Source organism: Pseudonaja textilis, chromosome 2 (genome assembly GCF_049901715.1).
Source record: "Pseudonaja textilis isolate UNSWEBS1 chromosome 2, rPseTex1.2, whole genome shotgun sequence".
NCBI lineage: Eukaryota > Metazoa > Chordata > Lepidosauria > Squamata > Elapidae > Pseudonaja > Pseudonaja textilis.
The window spans coordinates 209855833-209882221 of record NC_141991.1 but is presented as its reverse complement, the minus strand read 5'-3'; the positions used below and the strand labels follow the sequence as shown (position 1 = coordinate 209882221).

At 36.6% G+C, this 26389-nt stretch overlaps 1 protein-coding gene across 11 annotated transcripts in view; it reads right to left on the bottom strand.

Annotated features, from left to right (window-relative positions):
* The window catches only part of EPB41L4A (erythrocyte membrane protein band 4.1 like 4A), an 85426-nt gene that overhangs the window by 34213 nt on the left and 24824 nt on the right, over nucleotides 1-26389 (bottom strand). For 8 of the 11 annotated variants that reach the window (XM_026719909.2, XM_087926959.1, XM_087926961.1 and 5 more), the window contains exons 3-9: nucleotides 21386-21490; nucleotides 11856-11907; nucleotides 11186-11264; nucleotides 7299-7396; nucleotides 4109-4229; nucleotides 1546-1633; nucleotides 427-515 (exon numbers count right to left, since the gene is read on the bottom strand). In XM_026719909.2, coding sequence (XP_026575694.1) covers nucleotides 427-515; nucleotides 1546-1633; nucleotides 4109-4229; nucleotides 7299-7396; nucleotides 11186-11264; nucleotides 11856-11907; nucleotides 21386-21490 — 632 coding nt within the window. Of the gene's footprint in view, nucleotides 1-426; nucleotides 516-1545; nucleotides 1634-4108; nucleotides 4230-7298; nucleotides 7397-11185; nucleotides 11283-11855; nucleotides 11908-21385; nucleotides 21491-26389 lie in introns of all 11 variants that reach the window. The other 3 variants (XM_087926960.1, XM_087926956.1, XM_087926955.1) reach the window with 1 other exon arrangement.

The window sequence follows — 26389 nt, the reverse complement described above, 5'->3', positions numbered from 1 at the left end:
TCAGTGAAGGGGGAAGCCGCGATACATCATGTGACGACAATGTCACAGTGTGACACCCCTGTCCTAGAGCAAACATGGGTCTGCTTAACAACTGATTGACTTAATGAGAAAGCGATTGACTTAACAACCACTGAAAGAAAAGGTTGGACACGTGATCACCTGCTTTACATCATCATAACATGACCATAATGAGCAGGCTCTATTATATTTATAAACCGAGGACTGTGAATGTAGTTATCAAAACATACATGGGTATATCCATGCAATCATCAGGACTTGTATCTCAATCAAAGGGACTTTTTTCTTTACCAATTTGAGGAAAAATATTTACTTGGAAGATTAAATAGATGGAAAAGAAGGAACAAAGTTTGCGTATGTATTGTTGCTTACCATCGATTTTAATATAAGCTATAGTATTTTACTTACCAAAAATACTTTCCTACTTGCTTTTTATTCTTATAAACAACTACTCCTATAGGCTTCAGTCCCAGAAAATATTCAGATTTGTTTTCACCCTGAGAAAAAAATGTTAAATTTAAGTTAAATTGTATTTGTTAATGTGATACTTTTTTTTCAAAAGAAAAATGTTTTTCATATAGATCACTGTTTGGAAATAAAGAATAACATTTTCTAAGCTGGTTCCATTATAGTAGTTGCAAAAAAAAAAAAAAAATCCATTGCCAATATTAAATAAGCTTCCACTCTCTCCACTTAAGTCTGAGCCTACTAATTATCTATTATTTCCTGTTATTTTGAACTTCTTAAGGACTTTACTCAGATTCTGTGTTACTTTTATAATTTCTTGCCTGAACATATCTGTTGCATGTGTTGTTTTTATCTTCTAATGATACTTAAAATAAATTCCTCAGATTTGTAATCTTATTCTTTTTATAATAGTTATTTGTCTTTTGTACAGCAATGCAACCACAACAGAAAGTTGCTAAACAGAAAGTTAAACAGAAAGTTCCCTAACCCATGTTTATCCCAAGTATGAGTTTTCGGAGATTTTTCTCTTTTAAAAAAAAGATCTTGTTCTAGAATAACAGAATTACTGCTTTGCAACAGGTAATCAACAGGTAATTGCTGATCCTGTTCCGGATCCAGATTATTATACAACGTAGTCTACAAGCCTAGCAGCTTCTGTCTCTTGAACATCTTCTAATCTGCTTTTGGAATGGAAGAAAGTAAAAATAAATTTGTGGTTCAGCACTATAATTTCCTTTTCAAGGAAAATAATTCAACAGTTCCATTAACACAGGGGTCTCCAACCTCCAGGCCAGAACCAAGCTGCACAGCTAGAGGGGAGTGAGAAGAGATGGGTGAGTAAAAATTATCTGTATTTGCAGCCACTTCCCATCACGGTCTCAGCTCTACTTTAGATCATCAGTCATTATATTCCCATAGGAGCGCTAACCTACTGTAAACTGCATATGAGGATCTAGGTTGCACACTCCTCCTCCGCCCTCCATGGAAAAAAATGTCTTCCACAAAAACAGTCTTTGGTAGCAAAAAGGTTGGGGACTTTTAACTTTAAAAATTACTTACATAGACAGGATAAAGATCCACTCCATACATTTCAAGTGTCTTTGCTACTCCTAAGTAATTCAGTTCTGCCTCAGCCGGAACTTGGCTCCTGTTGAATAAATAGCAATAGCCTTTAGACTTATATACCACTTTGTAGTGCTTTGCAGTACTCTCTGAGCTGTTTACAGAATTGGCATACTGCCCCAACAATCTGGGTCCTCATTTATGACCTCGGAAGGATGGAAGGCTCAGTCAACCTTGAGCCACTCAGAATTGAATTCCTGAAGTGAGCAGTGAGTTAGCCCTGCAGTACTGCATTTTAACCACTGCACCATCATAACATTCTTAGATGTATTTATTCAGAAGTCCAGGAATTCATACCTGGCAGCTAACTGGACATCTTATACAGCATATTAAAATCCATCTTATACAGCACATTAAAAGTATACATGATGTTCATCTGGATTATATAATCCAAAACCTTGAAAAATCAGCAAAAAAAACCCAATCCTTTTACTGTTTCAGAAATGCATGTACTAGCTATAAGGATAGGATAGGATAGGATAGGATAGGATAGGATAGGATAGGATAGGATAGTACAGTACAGCACAGTATAGCACAGCACAGCACTGCACAGTATTAGTATTTTCAGCTAAAGCTCATGCAGAGATTTTATTTGGAGTCCAGATGGGACTGTATAAACTTTGATTCCTCAAAAAAATAGAGACAACATTTTAAGGAATAAATTTAAAGTGAGAGAATCTGTGTCCAGTGCAGTTCTCCATCAAGAGACTGGAATGATCGATAACTGGAAAGACTAATATATGATTATGTTTTCTTACTGCCTTTTCCTATGGGTTTATACTCTTTCACTTTGAAGATAATTTTGAAAGATATTGAAAATTATTCCAGCGGAAGTCAAAGTACTAGGAGTTTTCACAAGATGCAATCTGATGATGAATTATGAGCAGGCAGTGTCATTTCTTAAGCAGCATTATGCATTTGGAAGGACAACAAGATCAATTTGCTTTGCTTAGAGACCTATATTTTAGAAGTTAATCTTTTTTAGGTCAGCAAGATATTTACATGAAATAATCATCTCCAAATTTAGAAGAATTCGAACCTTAACAAATTCTTTTGTGTTTTCAACAGCTTTTCTTCAGAGGAAAATGTTAAAAGTCTGGTAGACAAAAAAATCGGTTTGCTTATAGAACTCCCTATGAATTGACTACACTGCAATAAAATTCCTCTTTGATAGTTATTTGTGTTTAGTACTGATTTTATTATGATTTTGTGGAATACTGATCACAGAACATATTGAACTTGTTCAATACAAAGAAAAACAAATTGCTTCTATGTCCAAGTGATTAACTGTCCTAATAGAAGAATTTATGTTACTCAGTGTTACAGATAAAATGTCAAAAAAGTTTGTTTCTTTCATAGATCCTTCAATATACAAAATGTGGCAATAAGAAAACTGAGGTCTCCTCTAATTTTGTTTGTCCTCCCCCAAATAGATCTATAAACTCCAGTGATGGAGCACCCACAACCCCAAGAGGCGAGCTGTTCCATTGATTGTCAGACATTTTTTCCTTACTTCTTAGGTTGTATCTCTTCTGTCCTGCATTCTGGTGCCCTAGAGAATAAGTCAATCCCTTCCTTTTTTTGTGACAGTCCCTCAAGTATTGGATGAACAGTTATCATGTTTCCCCTGATTACTGCCCTGTGATGCACTGTTTCATACAGATATCAAGAGTTTTAGTAGTTTATAGATTGCTTTCATCTTTGTTTTGCCCCCATCACTTTGATTAAATGTGTCATGCTTCTGAATCTATAGATATACAGGATTTCCTGCCAGTATTTTTTCATGTTTATCTATACTATTTAGTGGTGAGATTTGCATATGCTAAATCACAACATGGAATGCGTATGTCTGATATAACATGAAATGTAAATGAATTCATTAGTTTATAAAGCATAGTTTATAAATGTAGCAAAATATACTTATCATTATGAAAACATGAAGCCTCTTTCAAGTCAACTCAGTTGCTACAATTTCACAGAAATATTTCTGTAATTTTCTTAGCAGCAGCAAAAAAGTTATTTTCACTGCCTTACCCTGGAGTATATTTTAACTTCTTACTCTACTTTATAACCCCCAAATAGTCACTGACTGTCTCCTATCTAAATATAAGCCAGGCCAAGACCTACTTAGCTTCCAAATCAAGACAAAGTTGTCCAGATGCTTCCACCTAGATAATTCTCTACGGTTATGAACCTAGCCACCTGTGTTTTACTAAATAAACCATAATTTTGAAAAACAAATTAGTTAAGATATCCAGACAAATCTCTCCAGTTAAAAATCACAATCATATCCTGGGTGTAATGTACATACAATAGCAGAAAACACTGAACCAGAATGCATCATACTTACATTTGTTCTGGATGGATAAGAAAGGGATCTAGCACATAAGCATTAAAAAGCAATCAAACTAAAGATCCTTTTCAGAGAGATCTGCTTCTTTAGTGCTTTTTCTTTACACAAGTTGTCATTTGACGTTAGTTAATAAAACCAAATTCTTACGTCAGAGTTTTGTGTATTTGTTCTATGGCATCTTCTAATTCTTCTTTTTGGTCAGGAACAAAACGGTACTCTGAAACATAACCTGCAGTATTCTTGCATGGATCATAGTCTCCAAGTTCAGCTATACAATACACACAAAAGTACAATTTTTTTGATTGCATACTTTTGATAGACATTCACATAAAATATTTTATTGAAATTATTCAACTAGAACTAATATAATCTTAACCAAATTAAACTAGATTATAGCATTTAATTCAAAAAGTATAACAGCAATATGAAAGAGGAAATGAGAACAGAAACATCCATTCACAACAGAAAAAAATAAATATGGATCCCATTTTACATGTTGCATTAAAACAGGCATTACAGTGAGTATGCGTTGTCCTGCGTCTGACCTGTTTTTCTTTTGTATTGCCTTTCAGAGAAGAAAAATGATAGAAAAGGAAATTACAAGTGAGCAAACAGTCATATAGAGGTGGATATATATTGTAAGGAATGCAGTGGTACTAACAGACCCAGGTGCCTGTTTACTCCTTGTAATTATTTCTTCACCAATTTCTTTGCTCTGTGAGGGAACAGTGAGAAAAAAATTGGATCAGGAGAAATCGCTGACAAAGATAGCCTGTTTTTTTTTTCTTTTCCTACTTGCAGAGACAATTGCTTAAAAAACAGCAGGAGGGGGAAAAACAAACACAATTTTTGTAGGCAATCTCTCCTACATTTATTTGACATGTTCCTGTCTGCCCCATAGAGACTGGAGAGTATTGGATTACAAGAGAGTAATCATACATATGTATACACGATGGGGAATATACCAAGTTTTTGCATAGCATGTTCACAGCCACCTCATTCCTTTTGATGTATATGCCCCATTGTGTGTCTCCTTACTGTTTTGTAATCTGTTCACTTCCAATGAATGTAAATATTGACATTAATTTCCTTATTAATTATCCCAGTGCTATGGAGAGAATTCCAAATGGTGAAGGAGTGGGGAAAAAAGAAAGCAGAAGTAAAATTATTAGGTGGAAAACAAAAGCTTAAAGTGTGAAACTGATTAGTCAGTTATAGATATGAGCTGCTAGTTGGCTGTCTCATTGCTGGGATGAGCATTCCAAAAGATGGAGAAGAGGAGAGAAGGAAAACACAGCCACAGTTGTACAGTTTTCAACTTAGTGACTGCTTCGCTTAACGATGATACATGGACAGCTTTAATCGTTTTCAACTGGGAAACTGAATGTTTTAGACCAAGCCAAATCCAAAATCCTAGAGGATTCCTGAAAGTTTGGCATTTAGATGACTTCACCATCAGTAGACACTCAGAGATAAACCTTATTTACACACTATTTAAAAGACACATTCAAAAGTCTAGGAAGGAAAGAAACATTATTTCTATAGTATCCAACTAGAGAAATGCACTCAAACACTGGAGGCTTTCAAGAATAGATTGGACTGTGATCTGTCAGAAATGGTGTAGAGTCTCCTGCTTGGGCAGGGGGTTGTACTAAATGACCTCCAGGTCCCTTCCAACTCTGATAATCTAAAAGTGATCAGCCTAGAATATAACCTCCCCAGCAACACCCAGATTAGCAGGAAATAGCAGCAAGGGAGAAGTCACATTCCACCAAGATTGGTGGCAACCTAGTAATGACAGTCTTCCCTTAATAACCCTAAGCAAAGCAGTCATTAAGTGAGAAATCACATGTGCTTTCTGATTGGAAAGAGACATAACCACTCAGTGTTACATTTGGCTTTTATTTGCCTTCTAACTATTCCCTTCACCCTTTGGAATGCTCAAGTGTCTGCCTACTGTCTTGTACATATCAAAAACAATGCAATTGCACCTGCAAACTGGTGCTGGGAGGTACAGGCAGGCTATGCAAACAGTTACAACACTCTCTTGAAATCTCTTCCTCTCCAATCTCAGGGGCTGGGGGTGGAGAAAGCAAATTCTGTAGGCAATCTTTGCCTGAGCCTCCCTCCCTTCCTCGCAATGATCGTCAATATCTCCCTCAGTTCTGAAATTCTGTAGAACAATACTTTGAAAAGAGGATATTGGATTCTAGACTGAAGACAGAAAAGAGTGAAGCGATGATTCTTACGTTTTTATTTTTATTCTTAAGTATTATTCCCTTCCCCATTGAAAATTTAAAATGGAGTGGATCTGTTGGGATAAAGTTACAATTTTTAGTGTGCAAAACTATATGCAACAGCAAATTTTGGTAATCTTGAACACTGTTCCAAAGTTAATCTAGTACACCTGGTTTAGTGAACCTAAACCATTATGTTTGAAACAGGAATCAATATTTTTTTTAGGAAACCATGGCTAAAAATGCTGATCTCACATTATGTGTGAGTCAACCTTGTGTGAACATAGGTACCCAATGCATGCATTTATTATCCCTCTGGAATGCATCTTGAAGAAGAAATTCATAACAACCTACTACATTCAACTCAAAGAAACACAGGCTTTAAGATATACCATATTTTTCAGACTATAAGACGCTCCAAAGTATAAGACACATCTAGCTTTTGGGGAGGAAAGCAAGAAAAAAAAATCTGCCTCTGCCTCCCAGCAATTTGCCTCCTTGTAGCAAACAGCCTGGTCAGCTTTAACACAGCCTGATTTAGCACAAGCAACTGATTGTCGTTGGATCTGCCTCCTGACGATCAGCTTTTTCGGACTGCAGGAATCGCCATCACCTATTGATGCCTCCACGGGCCTCATTTTTGGCCCGTTCCAGGAAGTGGGCATCAGAACGGGCTGAAAATGGGGCCCGCAGAGGCTGAAAACAGGGTGTGCAGAGGAAAAAATAGGACGCAGAGGCTGAAAACGGGGCATGCGGAGGTGGCAATAGGAGATAGCAATCTCTGCAGCCTGAAACAGCTGATCATCGAGAGGCAGATCCCACCGACAATCAGCTGCTTGTGCTAAATCAGGCTGTGTTGAAGCTGACCAGGCTGCTTTGCTGTTTGCTGCAAGGAGGTAAATTGCTGGGAGACAGAGGCCGAAGGGTGGGGGCCGGCAGGTGAGTGGGGCTTTGGCAACATTTGCTGTATAAGACTTTGTATAAAATCCCCACTTTTTTGTGGGGGGAAGTGCGTCTTATACACCGAAAAATACAGTAATCAAACCTGTACTGTAAATAAAAGACAGCATTAAAAAGGGAAATACTGTATTAGCACATACCCTGTATTGCATAAGCTCCCAACTGAGCAGCAATGTTGACAGGACAAGGCAAACGCCCTTGTAAGACATCTTGCTTTACTTGCAAAAAGAACTGATACCTGAAACAAATGCAAAATGAGCATTAGCTCATATAGTTGTAAATTCCTTAACGTGTTCATTTTTCTATGCAACAGTTTTATTTATACTGTTTAATTTATATTAGTATTGTTCATTTAAGTTTGAGATGGGATTGTGCTTTAATTTAGTTCCACATGTATTCAAATATATATCAATTCCATCTTATTTCCACATTAGCTTGTAATATTTTTCACTATTATCATAAATAATTATCCTTAGCATATTCATTTTAGAAATAATTTTTAAACTGAAAATTACATAAAAGTGTAAATCAAAAGATAACCAAGTCCTGATCAAAATTATTTCCCCAGAATGGAGAGATTGCACTAGTGGCCCTTCACATGTGAAGTGACTCAGAATTTGACACTTTCCCCTTTTGTTTAACACCTATACAAACTAACTGGGTAAAAGCAATTGTCAGCATGAAGTTTGGTATCATCAGTATGTAGATAATGTCTGATTGTGTATCTCAACCCTGGCTGCACAGATAAACCTATTAATGCACTAATACAGTCTGTGGAGGGTGTTTTGGTCTGGATGAGGAAGAACATACTCCAGCTGAATCTTGACAAGATTGAGCAGCTATGGTTATTTGGGTCCTCTGGGTTTTGGGTGTCCTTCTATTTTCAGTCTTGGATGGGGTTGCACTTCATGCAAGAACTAGCGAAGAATGTGGGAGTCCTCCTGGACACACAGTTTCTGCTCCATGAACAGGTAGTCACTGTGGCCAAGGCAATCTTTGCACAGGTTTATTTTACCTACCTTGCTCCTTGACCAAGAATACTTCAGCTGGTTATTCTCACTCTAGTCATCTCATGACTGGACTAGTAGAATGTTTGTTTATTCATTCATTCATTTTTCCAATTTTATTATTTTTACAAATAACCTATGTTAGAAAACACATCCAACCTACCTTCCTCCTCCTATTTTCCCCACAATAACAACCTTGTGAGGTGAGTTGAGCTGGGACAGAATGACTGCTCCAAGGTCATCCAATAGGCCTTCATGGTAAAGGCAGGACTGAAATCAGTCTTCTGCTTTCTAGCTTGGTGCCTTAACCACTAGACCAAACAGTCTACATGGGACTGCTCTTGAAGACCTTCCTGAACCTATAGATCCAAAATGCACTGGCACAAGCAGTAACAGGGACTTTTTGTCACATGTCATCTCAAGCAGCATCATTACTGCCACACAAGCGCATGGCTACCTGTTGACTTCCAGGTATTATTCAAGGTACTAGTCTCATCTTTAAAGCACAGGACCTGGTTATTTGTGAGATCACCCGTATCTAATCATTTCTGCCCTCCCGTGCTTTCAAGCAAAGTGGTGAGCTCCAGGTTCTCTAAAATAAATTGCTGTCATCTTAGGGAACTCGGGGAGTGCATCTTCTCTTGTGCAGCACCTGCTCTCCTGAATTGCATCCTCCAAATATATATATAGCATGATGTATATCTCTCTCTTGGAGATATATTTGATAGGGTTTTGGAAGGCTCTTAAAACTGGGATTTGTACTCAGGTCTCTAATCAATGTGTTTTTGCTGTTTTTTTATTGGTATGGTTGCTTAGTCCAGGTTGTTATGCGGGTTATGTTTTAAATTGTACAATGGATATTCTAAACCTCTGAGAGTCTTCTGTAGTGGGACTGCTCTAACAAATCTGTATTATTATGGTTGATTGACCACTCGATCAGACAAATCTTTAGACTGGATTTGGAATTTTTGTCTACCTTTTGAGTCCTTCCCAAGGCCATCGGACAGTCAAAATGTATTGCCACCAGAAAACACAGACCAAATAAAAATTGTGTGTGTGTGTGTGTGTGTGATCTATACTATAAATGCTTATTTAGGAAGGTCATATTTCATCTATTATAAACAATCAATGTTTGGTTTATTTATCTTTAATTTTCCCCCCTCCAAATGTATGTGAAGTTAAGAATCCTTGGCCTGGGTATACTTGCTGAGAATCTCTTTATTGTTATTAGTTTTAAATCTTTATTTGCTTTGACATCCTTTTTGTGGTTTAAGGGTGTCTCTCACCAGTCCATAGTCTCAGTATAAGAATCTTTATAGAAAGATGTATTAGTATTTTAATATTATAGTATTATATTAAATATAATATAATATATATAGTATTATGTTGACAGTTTTAGCTTTTAGTGATCTTTTATGTCTTATAAGTTTCAGCTTTGTTATTAAAATGGGTGTAATCTTTACTTATTATATTTTATGCTGGTCTATGATTAAAGTAAGGATTTAATTGATTGATTGATATGGCACTATGGTGTTGTATGCTAGGAATACCATGCAATTAATATTAAGAAGTGAAAGTTGTGTATATAGTGAACAGCCATAAAAGTATCTACTGATTTAGATCACTTTGAAACATGTCTGCATTACTAAGTTTGAAATATTTGCAAAGCACACACTCCATATAAGCTTAACTTCAATTAAGATGACTAAAATCACACTGGTTTCCTACATATATTCATGCATTCAACCATAACTGTCTGCAGAATAAAAATATTAATTTATGAGGTTGTTAACCTGGATAACGTAAGTTTCAAGTCTTATGCTAAAGTCAAACCATTGTAAAGGGTTTCCCTTGCTAAACAGCTACACAGAAATTACAATGGTCTGCAGAAACCAAACATTATTTATGTGATTTTTGATCTTTCATTACAGAAATATATAAAATATTTCTAAAATATTCTAAAATATTTCTTATATAAAATATGAAAATCAAATATATAAAGTATAAATCTGAGTTGTCCATTGTACTTCTAAAAGGATAGTGATTAATACTATGAATGTAATGAATTGTTTTTGCCCTTAATAGATTTTTGTCAAGAAAGAAAAATGATGTATATGTTACTATCAATATGTGAAATTAGACATTTTATAGAAAGCCTAAGCTATCTATATAATGTCAAGATGGAATGTCAAAGTATATAATGCTTAATATTTCACATATTTCTATGTACCAAAAGGCAAACTGCCCAAATATAAATACTTCCACTAAAATACCATCCTAGCCTTCCTTGTTGCAACGAGTAGGTCAATTCTTGCCTTTTTGTCTTGGTTATTTTTTTCTTCAGTCCTGTGCTTTATTTTGCATTTCTTTTTACATTTTCATATACATCTTTTCAAGAAAGGGGTTTAAGAAAGTCTTAGGCTAATCCTAACTCTAACCCTAATCCCAAACTTTTTCATCACTCTCTTTTCATACTTTGTCTAAATAGTTCTTGCTATTCTATATAATGCCTGGGTAGGTATTATATACAATGCCTAGGAAAAATATATAGCATATTGAAATAACACTGAAATATCATACTTTGCATAAAGTCTTCACACATTCTATAGATTTTCTAGGAATTATATGCAATGCCAGCTTTTCATACATTGTGAACATATATACTGGAATATGATTTTTTTTGATTCCCCATTTATTTCCATTTTATGCTTTGTAAATTCCTTCTTCCTTTTCCCAAACATTTTTCTCAACAGAGCATTAACACACATTAATACAAAACAAGCAGGACACAATGTTGGACTGTGCGCATATAAAGTTAAGACCCATTAGACTGAACATTACTGCCTCTCACCAAGACTCTAGAGATTTGAGTGAGCTATTTCTCACTAGTTTTAAAATATTGTATTGTTAATACTGAATAAATTAAAGCTTCACTTCTTTTCTTTTGCCTTGAAATAGTCAATTTTCAATCTACTTTAAAATCACATTAAGTCTTATTTTGTTATTGTTGTTAAGAGTACCTGGTGATTTCTTCTTTTAGTCTGCACGGATCTTCTGCATAGTATTTAACACCAAAATACAATGTGTAAGGTGGACCAGCTATTAGAAATAAGAAAACTATATAAAATTAAATGCATAAGCATATAATTTATATCTGAATATACTTTGATACCTTGTTTTTCTTTGATATTTTATTGTCAAGCATTCACCTGTTTTTGTTTGTGGTTTTAGTTTGTGGTTTAACAGCTATTAAATTATCTTCCCATTTTTTTTCTTAGAACACAATTCAAAATCCATTTACATTGGAGTGCCCCAATTAATTTTCAGATATTGAAATTGTAATATCAATATACCGCACATATATATACACAAGCATATAGAATTAATACAGCTTTTTGATATCCCCACTGAAATTTTTGGGCAGGAACCATAAGCTATCAAAATTGTTCATACACACACCACAAAAAAACAGAAACAGTTTAAAGTAAGAATATTTGTACACAGGTGGAAAAATAAAAATTTAGCACTCAAATCAGTACATTCAATTTTGAGATTGATCAATATTTGTACATACAAAATAAACTCACAATAATTTGTATCAGATTTCTCAAAAAGATTGGATTTACAGATGCACTTCCTAAGCCTATCTGTCACTAAACAATATTTATAAAGTTCAAATTATATACATACTATTTATCAGTTCCTTATGCTCTGCAAGAGTTTTTGTAGGATCCAACCAGAACTGTAATTATATAAAGAAATCGTTATTAAAATATATATATCAACATATATGCTACTTACATTACAAGACTTTAAAGGTTTCGCCATAGACAAAACAAATCAAAACATTATACAAAATCTTCCTATAAGTGGAGAGCTTTCCCCACCACTTTATTGCTGTTGAAAAGATTTCAGAGGATTGTTTGCAACATATGTGTTTTTAAGATTAAAAAAAATAATGCACTTATTCTGCCTATGCTAAAAATATAGAAAACTGCACCCCAAAATCAGTAATGTCTATCACTAGCTAGTTGGGACTAATGATTAAGGCACTATGCTAGCAAACAGGAGGATGTGAATTCCAGTCTCATCTTAGCCAGCTGGGTGATTTAGAGCAGTCACTCTTCTCTCAGCCCAACCCATGTCATTGGATTAACAGATAACAGATAATCAGAGTATATGTCATCTAGTCCAACCCCTGCCCAAGCAAGAGACCCTACACCATTTCTGACAAATGGCAATCCCTCAAATATTGGAAGACTGCTATCATGTCTCCCCTGGTCCTTCTCTTCACCAGACTAGCCAAGCCCAGTTCCTGTAACCATTCTTCATATGTTTTAGTCTCCAGTCCCCTAATCATCCTGGTTGCTCTTATCTGTACTTTTTCTAGAGTCTCAACATCTTTTTTATAATGTGGTGACCAAAACTGGATGCAGTACTCTAGGTGTGGTCTTACTAAGGATTGTTGCTGCTGTGGAGCAAGTAGGAGAAAGAAGGTATGCTGGATATGTTCACCACCTTGAGTTATTTACAAAAATAATAAAAGTGGAATACAAATGAATAAGTACCGTATATACTCGAATATAAGCTGAGTTTTTCAGCACATTTTTTGTGCTGAAAAAAAACCCCTCGGCTTATACTTGAGTGAGATTCCCTCTGAAAAAAAAAATGGTGTGGAGCTCGGGAGCTGGGCAGCTGCTTCCCTGCTTCCGTGGTTCCTTTGCAACTTGTAAGCATGGGGGTAATCGGAAGCAGAAAAGTTCTTGCATGAGGATATATATTTTTTTCTTTATTTAACTGTTTTTAGTGGGGGGGAAGACCCACCGTCATGTGAGAATGCTCAGACACGAAATCTATCCGCCTGAAAATAAGTGTGGGGGGGGGGGGATTTTAACAGAGGGAAGACATAGGGAGAAGGCAAAAGCGACGGAAGATCCTTCAGGGGAAACTGAGGGGGAGACTCACCCTTGGTCCAGAGGAGCCCCCTTCCCCGCCCCTAAGGAAGCAGAGGCAGCCAGCAAGGGCAGGCAAGCCCCGCTTCGCGGACTCCATCCGTCCTTGCTCCCACCCACCCACCCAAAGCTACGAAGTCCCCCAATCGTACAGCCCAGAATCGCCCTCCCCTCAGGGGGCAGCAACGACGCCCGGTGTTTCCTGAAACAAGAAGCTCCGCCGTGCAATGAAAGCGCCCTGGCTCTAGGCTCAGAAAACAACGCGAGCCAAGGTGGCTTCATTTCCTCAGTCCCAGCTGCTTTCAGTCCGCTCGGGAGGAGGAGGAGGTGGTGGTAGCGACGGCGGCTCGCGTTATTTTCTGAGCTCTAGGCTCGCGATCTCAAAAACAACGCGAGCCGCCGCCGCCACCTCCCCTCCCCTTCTCCCGAGTGGACTGAAAGCAGCTGGGGCTGAGGAAACGAAGCCACCTCGGCTCGTGTTGTTTTCCGAGATCGCGAGCCTAGAGCCTAGAGCTCAGAAAATAACGCGAGCCGCCGTCGCCACCACCACCTCCTCCTCCTTCCGAGCGGACTGAAAGCAGCTGGGGCTGAGGAAACGAAGCCACCTCGGCTCGCGTTGTTTTCTGAGATCGCGAGCCTAGAGCTCAGAAAATAACACGAGTCGCCGTTGCCACCACCTCCTCCTCCTCCTCCCGAGAGGACTGAAAGCAGCTGGAGCTGAGGAAACGAAGCCACCTTGGCTCGCGTTGTTTTCTGAGCCTAGAGCCAGGGCGCTTTCATTGCACGGAGGAGCTTCTTGTTTCAGGAAACACCAGGCATCATTGCTGCCCCCTGTGGGGAGGGTGATTCTGGGCTGCACGATTGGGGGACTTCGTGGCTTTGGGTGGGTGGGTGGGAGCGAGGACGGACAGAGTCCGCGAAGCGGGGCTTGCCTGCCCTTGCTGGCTGCCTCTGCTTCCTTAGGGGCGGGGAAGGGGGCTCATCTGGACCAAGTGTGAGTCTCCCCCTCAGTTTCCCCTGAAGGATCTTCCGTCGCTTTTGCCTTCTCCCTATGTCTTCCCCCTGTTAAATCCCCCCCCACACACACACACTTATTTTCAGGCGGATAGATTTCGTGTCTGAGCATTCTCACATGACGGTGGGTCTTCCCCCCCCAAAAAAACAGTTAAATAAAGAAAAAACAATATATCCTCATGGGAGAACTTTTCTGCTTCCGATTACCCCCATGGTTACAAGTTGCAAAGGAAACACGGAAGCAGGGAAGCGGCTGCCCAGCTCCAGATCTCCATACCATTTTTCTTTCAGAGGGAATCTCACTCAAGTATAAGCCAAGGGGGTTTTTTTCAGCACAAAAAATGTGCTGAAAAACTCGGCTTATACTCAAGTCAATAAGTTTTCCCAGTTTTTTTGTGGCAAAATTAGGTGCCTCGGCTTATATTCGGGTTGACTTATACTCAAGTATATATGGTAAATGAAGGTGAAGGTATATTTCAAAGAAATCAACAACATTAAAAATACAAATTAGAAACATAATATTTTATACTGCATTATTTAATCAATTTTGTAAGTAGGTATGTGCACAGATACATTTATAAAAGCCAAATATTTTTCTGTATAATTCTAAATGCCACTTGTGATTATCTTCATGCCAATAATAATCACTAGTATGGCTTATTTCTCAAAGTTGCATGAAAATCTTACAAATTATATTAGAAAATACATCATTATTAGCAAATTAGTAGAATGTACTTTAATTCCATATTGGCTGAAACCAAGCAAAAAAATTAGAAGAGACACAGCAAATTTAGAAGAGCCTTCAGCAAAACATTGATCAAAAAAGATATTTGAGCTCCTTCCTGCATCAAATTGCAGATCCCAAGCATACTGTTTAAATACGTATGGACATACATTTTGTTTCAGGCAAATAATGCATAAATAATATAGATGCCAAATCATTAGAAAGCTCAGTCAAGAGAAGAAACATGCCTCTCAAACAAATACTCAAGCTTATCAAAATACATTTACCAACACTGCAGCTTCAAAATAAAGCATTTCTGTATAATTTGTATGAGTAACTGCAGGGCTATCTATGTCATATACAGAATCCTAACACAGATTCCTATTCTCAGCAAGAAAAGAGGCAGAGCATATTCCATACCGATTATTTTGAACAGCATTTTAGGCTGTCATTTTGGTAAACAGAGCAGAAATCAAATGAGAGACAAAATATGGCTAGCAAACCAAAATTCATTTGACCAAAATGTCAGATGATTTTCCTAGCAGAAGAATCTATAATTGATCAGATTATGAATCTGACCATAATCATTTTTATCCTTTGGTGTCACAAGGTATAGATTTCCAGTAGTACTCCTTAACTCAACAGATGTTTGGGACTTTTCTGTCCTGCATCTTTAAGCTACTTGAGATTTATTATTACTTAATAAATCCCTTCTTTAAAAAAATCCCCTATTGTTTTACGATTCTTCTCATTTTTGTGGCTTAAAATGAAACTGGCAGAATTATGTCAATTACACCTGGTTAAAAAAGATACACTGTTTCATCAGTGAAATTGTAAAAAAAGGGGAAAAAGGAAGGAAAATAATATTAAGTTGAACTATGTTTATTGATATTTAGACTAGATTGAAGAAGAAACTGGCAGAATTCTTGCCAACTTCTTGTGGTTTAAAAAGGTCCACCATTTCATTTTTTTAAAGGAGATGTGTACAAAAAGGCTTACTTAGCACTCCACTTTTGCACAATGAGTTTATATAAAAATAAAAGCAAATAAAGTCCAGCATCTCATCAGTGCATCAAGAATAGAAAGTAAATAAGCATACAAGCACAGATTCATTGATCAGTTCCTTTGGAAGAGAGCAGGCAGCCGAAATTGGCCATGGAAGAGACAGACCAGACACTGGAGCAGATGGGTTGTTCTTGCTATAGAGAACAGTATTGGACATATTTGTTTACTATGAAATGAAGTATAAGAGGTAAATTGAACAGCGTAATTTGTGCCAGCACAAGCATACTACGCTTGATGTGTGCAGCAGAAAAAAATTGCCTTCCTGATACACTGGAGGGGGGAGAGGGGGCAGATAGAAGACAATACTGCACATGCCTGCCCTTGAAAAATGATTATTAGCCTAAACCTCCACTGGACTCTCTGTGTCAGGTTTCCAAGTAATGAAATCCATTTTAAAAGAAAAATAACAAAGTCCATCTTCACAAAGTTTTCTTTTATTTAGGAAAGCATCAAATTGGCAAAGTCCATGATAATTCTGGATCTGACCCAACCCAGAATTACCCCACAATATTAGAAGTTAGAAACAACCCCCAAAAGTCACATTCTCCAACGATGCTTGATGTCATAAGTCTCCACCTCCAAAGGCCCAAACTTGGACAGCTTGTTTCCCATGGGAAAGAAGATCACCTAGTCATAACATTCTCTTTATCTCCACTCCTCCCCTCTTAGGAATGTGGCAAGCCCGAAACCCTTCCACTCATGACTGCCACAGAGAAAATAAGAAAAAGAATATATACTAAGAGAAACTAAAATGGCCTCACTTATGTCAATTTCGGGCTTGACACTCTGATCAGATGGATCAAATGTTAGACTCATATGCCCCTATGCAATATCAATTATTTATTTGTTTGTTATGTTTGTTTGCTGCCCATTTTGCTGCAAGACAACTATGGGTGACTTACAACAGTAATAGCAATAAAATCATTACAAACCTATATATCTAACTGTAATAAAGATACAAATTATGACTTTTCTCTCCCCAATCAATAAAAATTGTTCAATATGATGAAAACATGGAAATGCCCAACATTTCTATTTCTCACTTTACCCATTATATCAAGTCTAAAAGTATATGAAATAGTCCAAACCAATCTTAAAATGGGGTTCAGACAAAAGGGAGACAATAGGGTACAATGGCATTCTGAATGTCATATTTAATGGAATGCAAAATTGTGCAGCAGACCAGATTTTAATATGTAGGTCAGATTTTAACTTTCTAATATATTCCATGACCAATCCAAGTCACTGAAATATTTTATGTTTAGCTACAGTAGATGATTTTATGGTATAGAGAATCATTATTATGTTTATTAGTTCAAATTTAAATTCAATATATTAAACATGCATATATAAGAGATCTTTAGTTAAGTAAAAAAAGCTTTAATCATGTCAGTCAAAATCAAAATATTTGTAGTTCTGTCATTTAAATACTCATAAATACAAACCTTTCTTTCTCCCCTTGATCTTTTTGTCCATTTTATTTACCCTTACCATTAAAGCAAGAAAAGAATATGATTCGACTGATTGGATTTGATAAAGTGGCCCAACTCCCAGAAGATTCTGGGCAGCATCCAATAATTCCAATACATAGATTAAAAAAACGTTTAAAAAAACCCCACACAGCTGCCCAGGCCAAACAACACTCCCCAACATGCAAAAAACTTAGCAGGATTTCTAACTGCAGTCTTGGAACAAAATCAGATTTTAAGATACTTCCAGAAACCAGGGAGAGTATGAGCTATGTCTATTCTGAGGGGGTGCTGTTCCTAAGGATCCAGGTGTCAACAAGGAATGAATGCACCCTCATTGTCTTATCCCCAATAAGACAGTACTTAATTGATGGGACTTGAAACACACCCACTCTGTCTGAAAGCACTGGATGGGCAGAAACAACTGGAGACAGGCAGTCTCTCAAATGGCAATCTCTATACCATGAAAGACTTTATAGCATCTTGAACTGCACCCAGGAGTCAACTGGAAACAAATGCAGATCATGTAGCAGTGATGGCACACTGGCATAACTAGAAGCATCTGTTATTGCTTGAACCATTACAATTTGAACCATTTGAAGCTTCCAGATGGTTTTCAAGGGCCAGGTAGGACTTCTTACAAATTTAGAACATTGTAGGCAGTCAAAATACAAATACAATTTTGTTTTATTATATGCCCTATATGGGATTTAAACTAGTTTCAACACAAACAGAGACTACAGGTTACTTCCTATATGAGCAACATGATATTGCTAAACCCAGCCCACATATCTCATTAAAATCATTTCGTTACTTCAATCAACTTAATACTGTTCTTGATCTCCTATATTAATTTAATTCTATTTTGAAATGCAGTTTAAAAATTATGCAATAAAAATGCATGTAAAAGGTAAAGTAAGAAAATAGTTGTTTTAATCAAAGTCATAAAACAATTTTAACCACAATTTTTCAACTAAACTTTAAAGAAAATATATCTGTTAACCAGTAAATATAAATATATATCTGATTATAATAATAATGCTTGCTTGTGCCATTCATAGATAGCCTGTAGTTTCCTTACTGTGCAATTATTTATTTCCTATATCTTTGTTCATCTAATACTGCCCTTCTAAACAAAAGATTCTCAAATATCATGGTGTAGATAGCATATTAATAAAAATAGATGTATGCGCACAGAAATGGGACATATAATAATTATAATTATTTCATATAGGGGTTTTTCGATTGGTAGACAAGTTGAAGTTATCTGCACATCTCAATGAGTTTCTATTTAATTACTGGATTATTTTCCCAGGTGCATAATTATAAATTGCAGGTCTGTATATTATACTGCCATAATTTTAAATCTGATTTTGTAGAATATTCCATTTTAATCAAATGTATGTTATCACAAAAGTCTTTATCTTCATTAGAATGTATAACTCATTTCAACATATTCAGGTATAAATGCATACAATAAATTATAGTCTTTTAATCAGTTTTCCATGAGTTGTTTATATAACTTGAAAGAAAAGATCAGTTTTATTTTTGCTTTTTCACTTCATGACAACTATCATCAATATTAGTATTATCTAGTTCTGCTAGTCAGATACATATATATTTGTTTCTCCGCAGGGCTACAAGTATCAGTCATATAATTTTATACCAATTTCCTCAAAATATGGAGCTATTCTAATAATTTTCTGGGAGAAAACTACGAGCATTTTACTGTATTACAGATGAACAGCAGCACAAACATATATGAATTCGTATATCCCAAACTGTAACATCTAAATCTAGCCTCTAAAATCAGTTTGAAATCAAAAGTAGGCCTGTTCTTCCAATAATTAATACAATATTCCTGTCATGCTGTTAAAACTGTTTGGGTGGGGTTTTTTTGAATAAGAAAGCTTTAGTTTTTTGAATAAGGAAGCTTTGGACAATAAGAATACCTATGCTAGAATGCTATTTGTTGACTTCAGTTCAGTTCATTTAATACAGTCATTCCCTCCAGATTGATCATTAAACTTAGTGACCTTGGTATTAACACTACTCTTTTTGTAATTGGATACTGGACTTTTTGACAAATAGACCACAACATGTCAAGTTGAATAACTCCACTTCATCTACTAACACACTGAGTACTGGTGTACCCCAAGCCTGTGTGCTGAACCGCTTCCTGTTCCCTCTCTTCACCTATGACTGCAGGCCTGTGTATAGCTCTAACACCATTATCAAGTTCGCAGATGATACTACGGTAATCGGACTCATCAATGATGACGATGATTCAGAGTACAGGGAGGAGGTACAGTGCCTAGCTACGTGGTGCATTGACAATAACTTATTACTGAATACTAACAAGACCAAAGAGCTCATTGTGGACTTCAGGAAAAAGAACAGTCACACACACTCTCCTGTATACATCAATGGGAGAATGGGAGAACGTGTTACCAGCTTCAAGTTCCTGGGAATCCACCTCTCTGAGGACTTGTCCTGGCAGATTAACACCACTAGTCTGATTAAGAAAGCTCAGCAGTGCCTCTTCTTCCTGAGATTACTGAGGAAGAATCACCTCTCCTCAGCTATTCTGACTAATTTCTACCGCTGCACAGTCAAGAGCATCTTAACTAGCTGTATCTCAGTTTAGTATGGAAATTGCACTATAAAAGAAAAAAAGGCATTACAGAGGGTGGTGAAAACCACCCAACGCATTATAGGGATTCCACTTCCTGCCATTGTGGACATTCAGAGGAAACAATGTCTGCGTAAAGGCCACAGCATCGTTAAGGACCCCTTCCATCCAGCCCACAAACTGTTTACTCTTCTTCCATCTGGGAGGAGGTTCAGATGCCTGCAGTCTAAGACCAGCAGGCTAGGGAACAGCTTTTACCACACAGCGGTTTTCTTGCTGAACTCCTCAGTTTGTTTGTCCCCACACATATGCTGATGCTTCCCTTGATAATATATGATGTATTTTGTATAATTCTCTGTGCATTTGTACTTATATTCAATGTGTCCATAAACATTTTGTACAGTTGTATATGTTCAAATATGTGCAGTCATACTTATCTTTGTGTGCTCGTGTACATACATTTTGTTGTGTTTTCCATTGACATATTCATAGATGTTTTGCATATTTGCATACATACATTTATATTTTACTGTTGTTTTGCACTTCTGGTTGGATGCTAATTGCATTTTGTTGCCTGTATCCATGGCAATGACAATAAAGTTGAATCTAATCTAATCTAGTTAACTGGAAAGTATCAAACCCTTAATTTAGAATCTGGAAAGCTCATACTTATTTAGGTTAATTATGTGTAACATGCACAATCATATTCACATCACTCCAACTACATGATTCTTTTTCATCATTGTAATATATGTGGACAATTGTCCTAATTTAAACAGTTAACAAAATAAATTCCATCATGTAAAATTTATTTCCCTATTGTCAAATATTTCATCTAGAATAAGCCTTGAGCTTAGGACAGGATGTGCACTTTTGACTCCCACTGCCATAAAAATCTAACGAATGCAACTATCTATTGAACAGGAAAGTCTCCATACATGCTATCCTCCCATACATCTTTAGCATCAAGAATGAGATTAAAAGATGCCTAATTAGACTAAGCATGAGAGTTTGGGGATACTCAAAAATAACATGCAGGCAATTGAATAATCTCAGCATTAATATAAACTTTATTTTAGCTGTGAGCTTCACAGTATTTACTTATTGACATGTTAGCCTTTTGAGACTTGGATCTATTCCTCTGAATAGGAAAGGCAATTTTATACAGCTAATTACCAACCGTCCCCTCTAAAGGAATCCCTGACTTAATATTAATTTGCATGCATTAATGGGATGTAGATTTTATCTGTTTAATAACTAACTTGCTGAAACAGCATATGACAGTGTAAAACAGAACTGTAAAAGAAAAAAAGGTCACTCTGCTATCTATTCTGGAATATCTAATCCCTTGTAGCTTTACTCACCGTCTGGTGACTTCTGTCACAGTACCGCAGTCCAAAATAATCTATCTCAATGAGGTTTAAATGCCGGAATACGTAGCCCAGGACAACCGATCCTTTCGTTGATTTCTGTGGGAAAGAATGTGCAGAGACTTTTCATACAAATGTTCATTCTTTTGTTAGCTACACAGTGGCATTCATGCGTTCAGCTAGATAAGTCTACCAGAGAAGACTGCATTATTAGAACTGGTCTTTAACAAAAATTGCAATGACAAGAAAGGGTTTTTTTTCTCATATTCATCAGTCATTTTATAGAACAAGTTCAGCAATTATATTGACAAGTTTTTAATCTCTAATATCACGAGGTCATATAATTATGTAATCGAACTGTGATGTGCAGTAATTCTGCATTATTCATTCTTGCCTGTTTTCACACCTAAGGGAAGAGGGAAAACATCAGGTGAATCCACACACAGACTGATTTAATGAATTCAACTTTGGCATATTTATGCATGCATTGCTAGTTGAAACTAGTAATACTGTGGTTTATTGTAAGGGCATTAATATATAGTGGTAACAGCTGTTAAATAATAAAGGCAAGGACTACTTGTAGGAAAAAGGCAATTTATTTTACTTTGCTAGTAGTACTGTATAAGTACATATTGTTAGCTAATTTCCTGGATAATGAAGGATATTGTATGATGCTCTATAATTAAAATATCAGTATAATAGCACATTTGTTTCTCTTTATCATACATTCAGAAACAAGTTTTTAAAAAAGGCTAAAGCACAGCAGAATTAAACATGAAGAAATGAGAGGTATCATGCATTTAGTACTTAATGTGCCAACAACATAAAAAGAGAATTATAGGTTTTGAATAAATGATCAAGCAGACTCATACAGTTTAGATGTAAAAAAAAGAATAAGAGAAAAATCTCTTTTGAAACCATATAAAATAGCCAAGAAAAAAAAGAATCATTTTAATGTTCAAATATCTCAAAGCTAGCAGGTAATATAAAATAAATTGCAACACCTGTATTTAATTACTTTAAATTACTTCAAGACAAAATTAAAACATGTAATAAGAAAAATAGCATAAAATAACAAAGACTTTTTTAAAAGCATGAGTATAAGATCAGTTTTAGCCTATATTGAACATAAATATTTTGGAGAGAAAAAAATAACTCTGTACAGACAGCCTTCTACTTACAAAGCTGTTTGTAAGTCCATTTTGTTCATAGGTCCAATCAAGTATTTTTAAAAACCATATAAAGCACAATTCTTACTTTACATAAATTAAGTTACATTTCTCCGCCCAATCGATCAAGGATTAACCCAAACCCTCCCGTCCTCTGACTAGCAACAAGTTAATCAATTTCCTCTTGCCTCTTGGGGCAGGTGAGCAGTCATCCTCCTTGAGGTGAGAGGAGCCTGGTTTTGGGTACAGAGGACCTGCATTGATCCATTGCAGCTTTGGCTGCCGGCATGGCCAATTTTCTCATGGGCTATTAGGACCCTTTTTAGGGAAGGGCTGCCAGCAAGCCAATCAGGTGCTGGCACCATGCACAACCGGAGGGAGGACAGAAATGCACTACTCCATTCTCTGCAGGGATAAGTAGGAACACATTTGATGGGGGCTTCACAGTGACAGGGGATGCCAGACTCCACGTCCCAATGGCTGTTCTTGCAGCACCCCATTTCTCTACTATAAACCTCTTCAGGCTCTCAAGTATGGCTCAACGTTTTTTTCTCCCCTGATTGACCCTCATCCCAGGTTTGACGCTGAAGTGGAACAGACTCCTCCCTACCTAAGCAACCCTCTACCCCCACCCTCTGGGCCCTCTTTCAAGGCATTTTCAAGCCCAACTCCACCACAAACTAACCCTTTCCTATCTTTTCCCACCTTCTGCGATTTTCTAGGTTGGACATGTGGAAAAGTTTGTTCATGTAGGAGAAAGTTTTTAACTTAGAAATTTGTAAGTAGGAGAAGCTATAGGCTACCATAGGCTTACATCTGTGGTACACAATCAAATGCCCTCTAGATTTTCTAATTAAAATTTTCAGGGTTGCTCATAGTTGGAGTTTTCTGTCCAGAACAACTGAAGAGCATCAACCACTTCCACTACAATATTTTTTTCACTGTTTGCATTTGTAACTGCTCCTTTCTTACCCACCATAACTGTGATTATTCTGTTGGTCCCTCCATGATACAAAGCTGAACCTAGTAAATCCATGCCCAAGTAGAGTCAAAAAACGACAAGGCCTATAAGTTGGGCAAAAAAAAGCATTACAGGTCGTCCTTATTTAATGACCAGTTGAATAGTGATAATTAGAAATTACAATGGAGTTCCCCAGAGCTACTTATAACCCGGTTTTTAAGTTCCAATGGCCACACTCCCTTACAATTACGTGATCAGTTTGGGCACTTGGCAACTGGCTGCATTTAGTTAGCATCCCATAGTCATATGACTGCAGCTTTTGCCAGTTTCTGCCTTTTACTTTCAGTTTCTGGCAAAAAAAAATGTCCATGGGGAAAATGAATTTGCTTAATGATCACCACAAAAAAGGTCATAAAATGAGGACTGGTGTTTAAGTGGACCACCACAAGCTGTAAGTGTAATTCCAGGCTCAATTATGGTCCTAAGTCAAGGATTACCTGTATTGCTTCATTTCTTTGTCATGAACATGCATCTGTTCCCAAGTTTTCAGTAATTATATGATTACTGTGTAGTCTAACTATGGCTGTATTGAATCTAGGTTATGCTTTCTGAAGAAGCAGAATCATCACAAGCTCATTAATTATTACTGTAGAAAGATGCCTGATTTTCCCATGCCACCTAGTATGATTGTTGACTGACAATAGCTTTCAAATATTCCAGGAAGAAATATTTGACACTAATGCTACTGAATTCTTAGCTGTGCAGTTATACTGAATTACTCCACTAAGCTATAGCTTCTGCATATATAAATAACAGAAAAAATATATCTTTATAAAGCAGTTCAGATACAAAGAGGAGGGGGAAAAATCTGAATATTTTAGTAGGCCAATATTTTATTTTACTTATCTTTATGAGTAAAGCTTGTGTTTTATATTGTCTATTTCCTTAACAAGTTAAAGGAAAATCAATAAGAATACATGTCATATTAATTGAACAGAAATATAGTAACTGCTACAGAGATACTTTTCATATACAACCCACATTGGTATCCTATACTTTTCAATGTTTCTACTGGTATTCAGAACCTCTCACTTGATCTGCATTTACAGGAATCAGTGAAATTCTTACATGAAATTAAGCTACTTCAGCAATGAGTCATGATGACTATCAAGTTGACATTACTTGTAATGCAAAGCATATACAATTAGTATCAGAGCTTTTTCCACCCTGTGTTAAGACTGTTATAGTTTGAATTACTCATAAAAGAACAGGGCACATGTCTGAACATAGTAAGGTAGACCTCTGATGGCTATAACTTCTTAGAATTGTCAGCAAGCATAGATAGTGGATAGCAAAATCCATATAATGATGTAATTAGCATATGTGTGCACTTGCATAGGTGTGATCTTTTCCTCCTGCAAAAATCTTAAGGCTGGTTGAACAAGACAACTGACTCAGTCATCCATTTCTCCAAGTAACAGACTAAACACTGCCCTACCAGCATGATCAGGAATGATGGAGTCAAGCAGGGAGTGCTTGTTTTAAGTATCTTCCCAGCCCCTACAAAAAGGATGGGGAACTGTCATTTCTTCTAATAACTTTCAGTATGGGGGGGGGGGGAGGGGATGCAAATCACTAGTGGCCCAATGGGGATCAACACTATACCTATTCCCAACATTTTCTGCTTCCTTTGGCTGTGTGTTATGGGTATAGTGTATCTAGAGAAACCCAACTTTGTGGCACTGCCCAAAGACTTATCTTGAGAGCAGTAGGAAGAGAAAGGATTCAAGCTCCACTAACTTTGTATGAACATGATTGACCAATGAAAGCTCTATTAATCTTTCTATCACTGCAGTCAAGTGTTCACATGACACATTAATCCCCCCTTTGACTGAATTAAACGAATTATATAAACAAGGTCACTGACTCCATTAGCGTGGTTGTATAGATTTTTGAGAGTGCCCTGCTTTGTTGAAAGCTGACCTAAAAGCAAAACTAAGGAATAATGTGGCATCCTGCTTCCAAACAGAGTCCAATCCTGATCATTACACACACTTCAGGTAGAAAACTCCATCAAAGGGAGAGAAGAAAAACACTGCATAACCAATCTGGACTGAGAATATTTCTAAAATTTAAAGAGTTAGCTACATAATTAAATCTGATAAAGGCTTACATTCTGATTAGGGAAAGATTTGAAAAATCATCAGCAAACAAAGAACTGTTCAAAATGAGTCATAAAGTTATGCTTTATAATGCAGCAGCAGTAAAAACCAGAAAGGCAGGTTTCTACCAGCTTCATAAAAAGACAGCTAGAACCTTCAGAAAAGAGACATATTTTTCCTTTGACAGGAGTAAAATGGCACAGTAAAATATGGCAACATACTTAAATTATTTTGAAAAGAAAAGGAAAAAAAATATAAACTAAGCTTGCTGACAGGAAGCATTTGAGTATTTAGAAAATATGGCAATCTCTAAAATATTAAAGCAGCCAAATGTGTTTCCTGACAAGCAGCTTCACATTTCTAACTGGCTGATACTAGGCAATCATAAAGTCAGTGTGAAATTTTGTGTGGCATATATTCTGAGTGGAAAGGAAAATTCTCTTGCTGAAATTTTTGATGTCAGAAACAGGAATATTTATCTGAGAGAAAAGATGAAAAGACCTTGATATTCTAATTTCAACTGCTTTTACAAATTGTAATTCTTTAATGCTTTATCTTCTAAACACAGTCACTAATTAAAATAGTGAGTAGAATTTACAAGTCATTCACCAGTGATGTGATCATACTCCTCTTTCCGAGTGCCAAATGGCAGAATATCACTAAATCCTCCTAATGTTCAAAAGCCAATTATTTCAAGAGTTATCTG